Genomic DNA, 10,987 nt, shown 5'->3' with positions numbered 1-10,987 from the left:
ACAAGCTGATCTTCAATAGCCATGAGGCAGGAACTGAACCATGAAGCCGTACACCTCCATAGCAAAGGTGCAGAGAATGCAGGAGGGCCCTTCTGTCCGGCCATGGCTCACACACATCTGCTGCTCACTTGAGATCGTGATGAGCAATGAAGCGTGAGCAAGCAATCTGCTTGGACATTGACACAGAAGCGTTTTTTAACCTCCAATTTTAACCTCCCATTTTATATGTTGCAACTAATATCAACAGGTCGCTGTTTAGGAAAAATTATTATAAACAAATCTGCACGCAACTGTTGTGTCACGTCCATAATTCAGACCAGTGAGTTGATGGACAAACAGCCTCTTGTGCAGAGATACATTGCCATCCTTAAATAGCCAAAGTGATAGCTGAAAAGACAATAGAAGTTGTCTTTTCCCACAAAAATCAAGGGATATTTAAGTGAATTTCTTGAATTCATGCCTGCTAAAAGAGGAAATTGGGCTGAAGCAAGGCCTAAAATCATCTAAAATTTGTCTAGCAATAATATTCAAATTTAAATGGGATTATGACGTACAGTCACACCAGCGGACACTTACCAAAAAGGAATTAAGTGAATTTATTAATTTACTTATTACATGTACATGAAAATGTATATGAAATAATGAAAGCATACTTATCTTACATCCTTTGTAATTTAGAGTACTGTTGTACATTTATTACACATATTATTACATATATTCAAAAAAAAAAAAAGGAAGCATCAGCAAGTTCAACTCAAACATGAATCATCTTGCTGCATTTTTAGGTAGTGTATTAGGCTATTGAGGGAAAGTCACGATTCGGATGCCAGGAAAGATGCAGCTGCTTTCAGGATTGATGTACTCAGGTCCATGCACTGCCAAACACTTTTTGGAAACAGAATTGGGAGCATTACACGACTGTTTTTGCCTCCGCAGCAAAAGCATACCACCTAAGCCTACAGGATTTCATGCAACCCTTGAAACTATTATGTGCAATCCTCTCCAGACAACAGAAAATATGACTGAACATGAAAATTAATATTATGGGTAAATTAAACAAAATAAAAGATAGGTTTGGGTCCAGCTTTGGATTATGTAGTGAAGATCCTGATATCCTTGACCTAGAAAAAATGCATAACTTGCCCAATAGTAAAGTTCCTACTTCGTATCATTATTGCCACACATTTCAGAACATTAAGACCTTAATAAGATTTGGTTTCCTTCAGAAGGAAGTCACTGGGAACATATGTTATTTAATACATGAGTTTATTGAATTTAATTGGAGGTATACATAAACTTTCCAGGAGTCAATTGCAGATTAGAGTGGTAGATCTGATGGAGTACAGTTCCCATAATGTGCAGCTAACACCAGAATGAAAAAAGTTGCATTCCAAAACATCTGAAGAAATCTGCTATAACAGGCGAAGGGGGAAAGGGTCTGTTATAATCAACTAAAATGATAAATCTCTATAGCTGGTTTATTTATCCCATAAAATAATCAAAGCTGAGGTTTCCGCTTATTAAAGGAGGAATAGCCTGCTTAGCAGATTTTAGAAATGAATGTTTCTTGGTATTAAAAAAAGGTACTTCTGTTGCACTTAATAGGTTTCAAAACAGTTTGTCGTATCTGCACATCTTGGTTTAGCATTTGGCACATTTTCCTCATTTCAAAAATCTCAGAGACAACAAAAAGAGCTTGCTGGCTCTCCTAAGGCACACAATTGGCTGGATGCATCACAGGCAAACGTAATGGTCTATGACAGGGGTGTCAAACTCATGTCACAGCAGCGTCACGTGATGTATTGAGACTTTTTTCCCCCTTCGCTAAACTGGGCATGGGTGTGGCCAACACAACCAGCCCACAGGCCAGGAGTTTGACAGCTCTGGTTTATGATCACCTTCTTTTATGATACTCTAAAGTAGGGGTCTCTAATCTTGGCAACTTTAAGACTTGTGGACTTCAACTCCCAGAGTTTCTCAGCCAGTCTTAAAGTTGCCAAGGTTGAAGGAGGTTCCTGAACCAGCATGGCTGACTCCAGAATTCTGGGAATTGAAGTCCACAAGTCATAAAAGGGCCATTGTTCTCCACCCCTGCTCTAAAGCAATGTTTTTCAACCTCAGCAACTTTGTTAGACCAACTCCTAGAATTCTCCGGCCAGTAGGCTGGAAATTGGAATCCAGACATCTTAATGTCACTGAATTGAGAAATAGTACCCTAAAATAAACATATATTAAACACACACACACAGAGGCACATACATACCACACTATTCTTGGATTTAGACTAGACGTTTTTTCCACTCTGCCTTGCTTCTTTTTACTATTTCTTACTCTGACTTTTTTTTTTAATTTCCACATCTTTTTCTTTTCCATACAGCAAAAATAAGCCTTAACGCCATGGATTTGATCGAATTATCTGTTTTCCATCCCCCTTCACTCTTCCCAAATTTGAAATGTAAAAATGTTGAAACTTCTGTACTTTCAATTCTCATCTTGGAGGGCTTATGGCTTTGGTTCAGCAACAGCAACCGCAGAAGGAAAGGTGTTTCTTGGATCCTCTTGGATCCCATAGTATAAATCATCCTCTTCTGCCTCCTGCAAGGCTCTGCTGCATTCCAGAGAACCACAACCTGCTATTCCCACAATGCCATCACTTGCTGTAGGAGGAATAGAGCAACAGCTCTGGCTTGGGACCACGGTATTTTCATGGCTTTGCTCCTGGCCTTCCACCACCAGGGAATCAATCAAAGCAAAATCTTCATAAGAAGGAAGTTTGAACTGGAGCTGGCTTCCTGTTAGAGACACGGGATTTGGGACACCTTTCCATCTCTGTAAAAATGGGCTGTTGGAAGTGGAGTCCAGGGAAGATGTGTCTACTTCCTCTTGAAGAGATGCTAATGGTGCAGCCTTTGGAAACCTCTTAGATGGGCTGGAAGAAGAAGGGGAAAAAAAGATTCAGTGAAGGGCATTCCTTCTAAGGCTGTTTGCTGAACTGTTTTGGGTTTCCACTGAGTTTACAGTAAATGAAGCAATGTGGATGTTAAGCTTGTACCAGGTTATTAGTCCAGAATGACTAATTTCCTTGTTATGAATTTGGTTTCTAGGACTAGATTTTATTACTGACCAACCCAGTCTAACATCAGCATCTTGATAAAAGAATGGGAGGAAAATTGAACTGTACTAAGCAATATATTGACTATATTGGCTTGTAAAAGATGGAAACTAGAGGGCTTCTATTTTATTCAACAAACCTTTTTTTTTTTTTAGAAATTTCATTTTTCCTTTAACTAGGATCAGAATATGATTTGATAATTCATCAGTCACAGCACATTAATCAGTTAGAGCAACTTTGTTCAAGTAAACTGGTGTTCCCAGTGAACAAAGCAACAAAATTTCCAGAGAGACTGTCTTAGAAGAAACATTACAACTTTAAAAGTACTTTCAATTAATCTAGTTATACTTCTAGTTCCAGCTTCTAGTTCCATGTCCAGTAATTTTCTGCTAATGTTTTCTGCCATCATTTCTCTATTTGGAGATGGCTAAGAATGAGAAGCAACTTGATGGCACATAATCAAAATAGCTGTATCACATCAGTCTTCAATAACATTATCAAAATCTACAATAAAGAGTCAAACCATTTTTTTCTAGATGATGATTTAATTATATCATTATCAAAATATCTACTTTTTATAAAACACATAACAGTTTTAATAATTTTAAAATAAAATTAAGTGATTGTTTGAGATGCCTTTAAGGAATATACACTGGTGACATTTTTACTTAGTGATATTTTGCTCCATAGAAATTGGCATTTAAAACAGAATAACAGAGTTAAAAGGGACCTTGTAGGTCCTCTAGTCTGACCCCCTGCTCAGGCAGGAAATCCTATACTGCTTCAGACAAATGGTTGTCCAATCTCTTCTTAAAAACTTCCAGTGTTGGAGCATTCACAACTTCTGGAGGCAAGTTGTTCCACTGGTTAATTGTTCTCACTGTCAGGAAATGTCTCCTTAATTCTAGGTTGCTTTTCTCCTTGATTATTTTCCATCCATTAAAGTTAGGAATGTTTTGAGCAAGGTGATCAGAGTTACATAACATTTTAGGAGTTCTAAACAAGGGCTTAATTTCCTTTAGGCATTTGCAACAGAAGATTCATTGCATTATGTAAAGCAAAATATTGTGAGTGTGATGAAAGACCTGGTAAATTAAGAGCCTTTCACTGAAACAGTTCTAACAACGTAAATTTTATTATGAAGAAACCCCAGAGTAAAGTACATATTGATTCTGACTCTATATATCAACAATTGTTTTATTTTTACTCTCAAAACTATAAACTTGTGTCAAAAGTAACCCAGGCGCAAAAATCATTTTATATGATACAGCTTTTCCTAACATCATACATAATGAAGCTACTTATTCAGTGGTTCCTATATCTCCCCCGCTCCTCACCAAAAAAGTAATAATAATAATAATAATAATAATAATAATAATAATAATAATAATAACAACAACAACAACAACCACTAGACCATCACTTGGACACTGACAAAATCAACTTCAACAGGCAGCTTCACTTGGAACAACTTACATTTTATAATAATACTTTTAAAATTATTAAACAAGAACATCTACCCAACCCAGGTCTTGGGAATTACTCAATAGGTGGAGAAAAATGTCAAATCCATTCTAAATATTGGCTGACTATGTTACCAATTATAATACCTCGGTATCATTAAAACTATGAAAATAATAAGGGTAAGCTTTTTTGTCCTAATAGAGTTGCTCATAAGGAATGAGGTGATACGCAATATAAATTAGCACTGCCAGATCTCAGCTCCATAAATCTGGACAACCCCTAAATTGTAGTTAAAAGGTTAAGGTTTCTGTATCTCTTTGCTTCCAACTATGAGTCTTTTAGATTTTTGCTGTCCGAATCCAATTGCCCTAATATAGGGCAACAGCTAATTCAGGGACAGCTCATATATGCTACTCACCAGTTCAGCCCTGTTGTTGCATCTCTGTTAGGATTCCCATTACTCTCTGAGTCCCTGTGTACTTCTGCTTTGGCATGTACATGTGGCTGGAGATGTCTTCCTGTCCTGACCAGTGGCACTGGGACAGGCAATGTTCCCAAGCATTCAGCAGAACTGTTTGTCTGGATCTGTTCATAAGTCGGCAGGCTTTTCTCATATATGTCAGCTTCTTTCTGGCTTGTGTATTGGGTTTGCAAACTGTGGACAAAGGAGGATAAAGTTTATTTCTAGCCATCCATCCATCCATCCATCTATCCATGAATTTACTTTCAAGACAGCTAATCCCCGGACATAAAAGTGGACCTTACTCCTAATAGTATTAATATGACTTTGATCTTTAGAAGATCCTATGGATAATATTGTCCCAAAGAAGTAACATCATGCATTGATGGGGATATTGAAATCATAATTTATTTTATTACAATTTATTTCTCCACATGAAACTGATTAGACAGAACTGAAACTAACAAGAAGTGATATATTGATTGAGACTGGACTCCAAATAGGGCAAACAAGGTTTTATTCTACTGTCAGCCATAGAACTCACTAGCTGTCTTTGGCCAGGTAGTCTTTGGTAGACCAACATAACCCACTGGATGGTTACTGTAGACACAAATCTGAGAAAAAGGTGCTCCGTTGCTGGTTTGAGTTTGTGGAAGAAAGACACAATATCTAATCTAATAAAGATGGATGGAAGGAAGGAAGGAAGGAAGGAAGGACAGCTAAAATGAGCTGGAACAATTAACTAGAGTCTAGAGTATTGGCAACCGATCAAGAGGAAGATATAGGAGGAGGTATCTTATGTCCTTGAAGGACTGGTGTTTAGAAAAAGAATGATTATTTTTTCAAACTAACTAAAACATACAGGAAAGAAAAAATGTGTTGAGACCACTATCACATTTTCCTTCTTCTACACTTATGAGGTATATGCTTCCTGCTCTCTTTGTGAGCAAAGCAGGTTATGTGGACTTATCAGTGATTACCAAGGAATTCTGGGAGTTGAAATCCACAAGTCATCAAAGGGCCATCGTTCCCCACCTGGCCCAGATAACTCTTAAATCAGGGGATGCCCTCAAATGAACCCGTTGTCCCATGAAAGCTTTGCTAAGAGTGAGGTGATCCAAGTTCAGTAGGTTAGAGGGTTACTCTGATATCCTTGAGATATGCCCCTTTGCCAGTGATGTGCTCAGGGGAGGGCCATCAAGCCCTTTGTACATGTGTTAATGTCACACACCCATACAAAGGAATAAGGTTTCAATAAAACACTTGTGAAATCTACTTGGACTTTTTTGCCTCTCTCTCTGGCCCTTCTCATTGAATGAAAAGTTGTTCCTTGAAAAAGATGTTGACCAGTTTGAATGAAAGGCCAAGCCAATTTTTTGTAGTTCAGTACAGGCCATTTTTTTCCTAGTTGGAATCCAAACCCTTGTTAACTTGGTAACTTGCTTACACCGAGAATAAACCAAACATAAACTGTGGTACATCTTTGCCAGAAGTTAGAATGGCTGCACCAAAGGGGATATTGTTCTCTAGTAGCTTATAACTCAACATGCAACTATGTTTTATGAAAAGCTTCCTTTGTTAAGAGACTTTAATTAAGAAGGACGGATGAATGACTTAGACTAATTCACAGCAAATGACATTCAGATCTTAAATCAGGAAAACAATTCTTAACAGAGATCATAAAAATGAACCAATTTCAGAAAAGCGAATCTTCTGTTTGACTTGGATGAGACTCCAAGTTTTATATTCTTCTCTGTGGGGTTTATACTTTTCTATGGGATTTATAGTTTTCTCTTAGGGAATCTTCTCAATGGGTTTTATAATCTTTTTTAGACTCAACACATTACATTACAGACACAGGAAGGCAAAAGATCTATTGTTCTAACAGCAAGTGCATTTTTACTCACCTTAAATCCTGAACATTTACCAGGGCTAGGTAAATACTAAGAAGAAGCTGAACATAAGCACACGCTAGATTGATAAGGTGAGAATTTATATAACTTGTGAGTAATGGTAAAAAAAGGATAGCACAAATGACTGTAACCAACTGACACACTATATGTATATCGTTGAAAGAGGGTTTTATGTTTTTATGTTTTGTTTGTATGTTTGTTGTAAAAAATAAAAACTTTGTTTAAAAAAAAAGAAGCTGAACATTACAACCTCAACATTACTTTTTAGTTTTTAGCAGGTGGAAATCTAATGTAATTTCATGAGTTTGATTTTAATGAGTAATAGGTTTTGAGATACTCTTCATTTTTTTCTTATAGATAATAATAGTAAGTTTATTTTTTTTTAAATCAACAGATATAATATTTAATGCCATTTGCTATCCCATGCCAGTGTTTCTCATCCTTGACCTTGTCCTCCTGAGGAACATAGCCTCTAGCATATACTAGCTAGCACTCTAATTAAAATGTAGATTGCAGATTATTGATTTGAAGCCTGGTGGTTTGGCGTCTTCATAAGCATACCTTTTCTTCTCAGGAATTTTATTTTCAATTGATGATGAGGCAGCCAACTTCTTCACAAAGAACTTTTCAGACTCTGGGTTCTTTACAAGAAACTTCTCAGACTCCGAGTCAATGGAAACAACTCTGATCTAGGGGAAAAGTTAGGAAAAATGGCTCTATTGATCCATTTGTGTTTTGTGTAAAAATGCAAACAGTGGTATAGTTTCACTAGGTATCACTTCAACAGGCCTTAGAAGTTTGCATTGTTGAGTATGTGTAAAAGACTATACAGCTGCAGAAAACCAATTCAACCTCCTATGGTACAGTCTTCTACCCAGCTTCTCTTTAGTTATTTATTACATTATTACCTGATTTCTTTTCTAGGGAGACAATAATGTAATAAGCAAATAATGTAATAAGCAACATGATGTCCATTACAATATAATTGTATCCATAATAATATAATTGTTCCCACAATAATGCCATTTGCAATATGGTGTCCATGGAACAAATGTTGCTCTAGGCACCTTCCTTGGTTCCAATCTTGTTTACTCTCCCACCTAATTTTTTAAAAATAATTGTTTATTTTAACAAAAAGATAATAACAGGAAGTTGGAATATACAAATCTCTAATACATTTGTTTCAGAGGTGGTATTCAGCAGGTTCTGACCAGTTCTGGAGAACCGGTAGCAGAAATTTTGAGTAGTTTGGAGAACTCACAAATACTACCTCTGACTGGAGATTTTACAGTATCCTTCCCCTGCCACACCCACCAAGCCACGCCCGCAGGTAATAAAAAAAATTGAATTCCACCACTGATTTGTTTGTAAGAATGCTTTTGGGTTCCACCAGATCTGAATGATCCTGTTCCCACAACATCCTTAATTGAGCCAATGGAAAGTAACATACTGTTGGAACACCATATAGGAATTAACTGATCTAATCAAATAACCTGCAGGCAGTCATATTTTATCCCGGTCATTCAAAGGATTAAACTAACTCCCTCCAACCAGTTGTGTATGGAAATACCTAAACCCATTGCGAATTTCTTCCCAACAAAAAGAGGGGAGAGGGACAGCTGAAAAGCAGACAGTTAGAATTCAGAAAACAGAAACCTGATACCACATAACCCATGCTAATCTGCTCCTCCTGCTACCTATCTAGTGCCTGGCCAATGAAGAAGTAGGCTAGTTATGTTCATGTAGCCATGCCAATAGCCTCCTGATCCAAGACTCATGGGATGTCGAGCTCTTCCTGGAGAAAGGACATGATGTCAGCCCATTTAACCATTATACTGCATTAGGATTCCTACTTTTGTTCCATATGTACCTGCCCTGTCTGAGAATAAAGATATAAGTAAAAAACAAGGGTTGCGGGAAGTTCTCCATTTAGTTTAAATTCAAAGGAAAAGAGCAAGTCAAGGGTCAGAAACAATGTTAAGAAAGTTCCCATCACTACCAGCCATTGGCCACAAAAGAGTTTTAATTAGTTTGTATTTGTCAACCTTTCCTTCCTTCCTTCCTTCCTTCCTTAGTTTCAATCAAATTAACAGATTCACACATGTACAACACACATTTCATTGGCAAAATCAATATTATACAAAGTTTCAGTCTCAATAATAGTTAATTAGTCCATCCTGAACAATTCTCTACACCTAATCCCTAGCTATCACTTCAGTTATGTAAAGGTCTATGGAGATTCTCAGTCTTCCAGGTATGGTTGTCCCAAAAGTGCTTTTTCAAGAGGCAGCTGGACTTCCTGGTTTTTCTTTGAAGACATTTCGCTTTTCATCCAAGAAGCTTCTTCACATCCGAGCTGAAGAAGCTTCTGGGATGAGAAGCAAAACATCTTTAAAGGAAAAAGAAAAAGAAAGTCCAGTTGCCTCTTGAAAAAGCATCTTTGGGCCAACTTTGTGAAATGACAGGCTGAAAATGCAACATATAGAGACTTGTTATTATTGTTATGTTAATACATTCAAAAACATGTTTTCAGTGTAATTCTAGATACCCAGGCAGTAGATTTAAGTTATCACTCCAACAGAAAACAATATCCTTACATTTGTTTTGAAAGACAGGGGGAGGGGGGAGGAGAATAAGAGAGAGAGAGAGAGAGAGAGAGAGAGAGAGAGAGAGAGAGAGAGAAAGAAAGAAAGAAAGAAAGAAAGAAAGAAAGAAAGAAAGAAAGAAAGAAAGAAAGAAAGAAAGAAAGAAAGAAAGAAAGAAAGAAAGAAAGAAAGAGGTGTTAACTATTGTTTTAAGCATATATTTTTTTTAAAAAAAACCATGCTACCTACCTTTGGGTAGCACTGGCACATGCTCCAGATGATGCCCACAGTGATGACCAAGACTCCCAGGGTACAGAAGGTGATATAGATTTGTGGTTTCTCCACACTCATTATGAACATGCCGATCATGACCAGAAAGAATCCCAGGACAATAAGTCCATAGCGAAATGTTTTTTCTTCAGCCATTGTAACCTCTACCTTTCGGAAAGCAAAATTGACATCAAGCTAACCTAATGTAGACAGACTTATTCATAAAGGGGGGTTGAACTGGAATCTGAAAAAAAGGGAAGGAGGGAGGGAAGGGGAGGGAAGGGAAGGGAAGGGAAGGGGAGGAAGGAAGGAAGGAAGGAAGGAAGGAAGGAAGGAAGGAAGGAAGGAAGGAAGGAAGGAAGGAAATCCAGGGTAGCCCTTCACCTGTCCCTGACCCAGACAATCCACAAGTACCTCTTCCAGAGGCAGCCAGGGAACAAGTGTCAGCTCCACCTTCAGACTAGCCCTGTCCTGATCTCAGCCAGCCAGTTTTAAATGGGTTTGTAATGAATGCAAACAAGATCTTTAAATTCACATTTGAGTAACTCTGCCTGGGGGGAGCTTTACTATAACCTTCCTCCTGGCTACAGGCAGTGCAAAAGCTGCCAATGATTTGCCAAGGGGGTGTGGAGAGGAAGTTAGAGGTTCTAGGCTCCAATCAGAGTCAAAGCTATGGGTCTGACTGTTGAATGGTGAATTAGGGAGCTCGTAGACAGCCAAAGGAGTACTATTTCCACCATACTTTACTCAAATTAAAATATATCTTCTCTCAAGTAATATGTCTTTCTTTGTGTGTACGTAATTAACTGGTTTATTTATTGAAAACATTTCTTAAACATCCTTTGTCCAGAGATTATTATTTCATATGGAGTAGCAAATGCAGCATGGTGTATAAAATTCACAGAAACAACATACAAAATGTATTGAAAGACAGGACATTTCAGTAAACATCCTTTGTCCAGAGCCCAATGTATTATTCTAAGGGGGTTACTGGAGGGAGAAGGAAAGGCAAGGAGGAAGGGGGAAGAAAAAGGAAAAGGAAAAGAAAAAAGGAAGGAAGAAAAAGTATAAAACACTGAAGCAATTAATTATTTTAGAAACACATAATACAGGTGATGAGTAAAATTATCAACAAAATTAAATTATATATGAGCGGTTACTCCAGTGACTAATATACAAAAAT

The 10,987-nt window shown here is 37.5% G+C and overlaps 1 protein-coding gene across 1 annotated transcript; it reads right to left on the bottom strand.

Moving 5' to 3' along the window:
* Window positions 1-710: 710 nt before the first annotated feature.
* BSND (barttin CLCNK type accessory subunit beta) lies at window positions 711-10,026 on the bottom strand. The gene is made up of 4 exons (XM_026665704.2): window positions 9,784-10,026; window positions 7,511-7,638; window positions 4,995-5,231; window positions 711-2,929 (listed from the first exon to the last, which is right to left on the bottom strand). The coding sequence occupies exons 1-4, from the start codon at window positions 9,958-9,960 to the stop codon at window positions 2,503-2,505; spliced, it is 969 nt and encodes a 322-aa protein (XP_026521489.2). The 5' UTR covers window positions 9,961-10,026; the 3' UTR covers window positions 711-2,502.
* Between the last annotated feature and the right edge of the window lie 961 nt (window positions 10,027-10,987).

Source organism: Notechis scutatus, chromosome 3, assembly GCF_049901735.1.
Source record: "Notechis scutatus isolate UNSWTSFEM ecotype Mainland chromosome 3, rNotScu1.2, whole genome shotgun sequence".
In the NCBI taxonomy this organism is placed as follows: Eukaryota; Metazoa; Chordata; class Lepidosauria; order Squamata; family Elapidae; genus Notechis; species Notechis scutatus.
This window is presented reverse-complemented; position numbering and strand designations above follow the sequence as displayed.

Bases quoted from the DNA above. Each gene is read 5' to 3' on its own strand.
- BSND (XM_026665704.2), bottom strand. From the start codon at position 9,960: ATGGCTGAAGAAAAAACATTTCGCTATGGACTTATTGTCCTGGGATTC. The intron at 7,639-9,783 runs GTAGGTAGCATG...CTTTTCCCCTAG, and splicing joins TGTGCCAGTGCTACCCAAAG to ATCAGAGTTGTTTCCATTGA. The intron at 2,930-4,994 runs GTGAGTAGCATA...TTCTTCTTCCAG, and splicing joins GCAACAACAGGGCTGAACTG to CCCATCTAAGAGGTTTCCAA.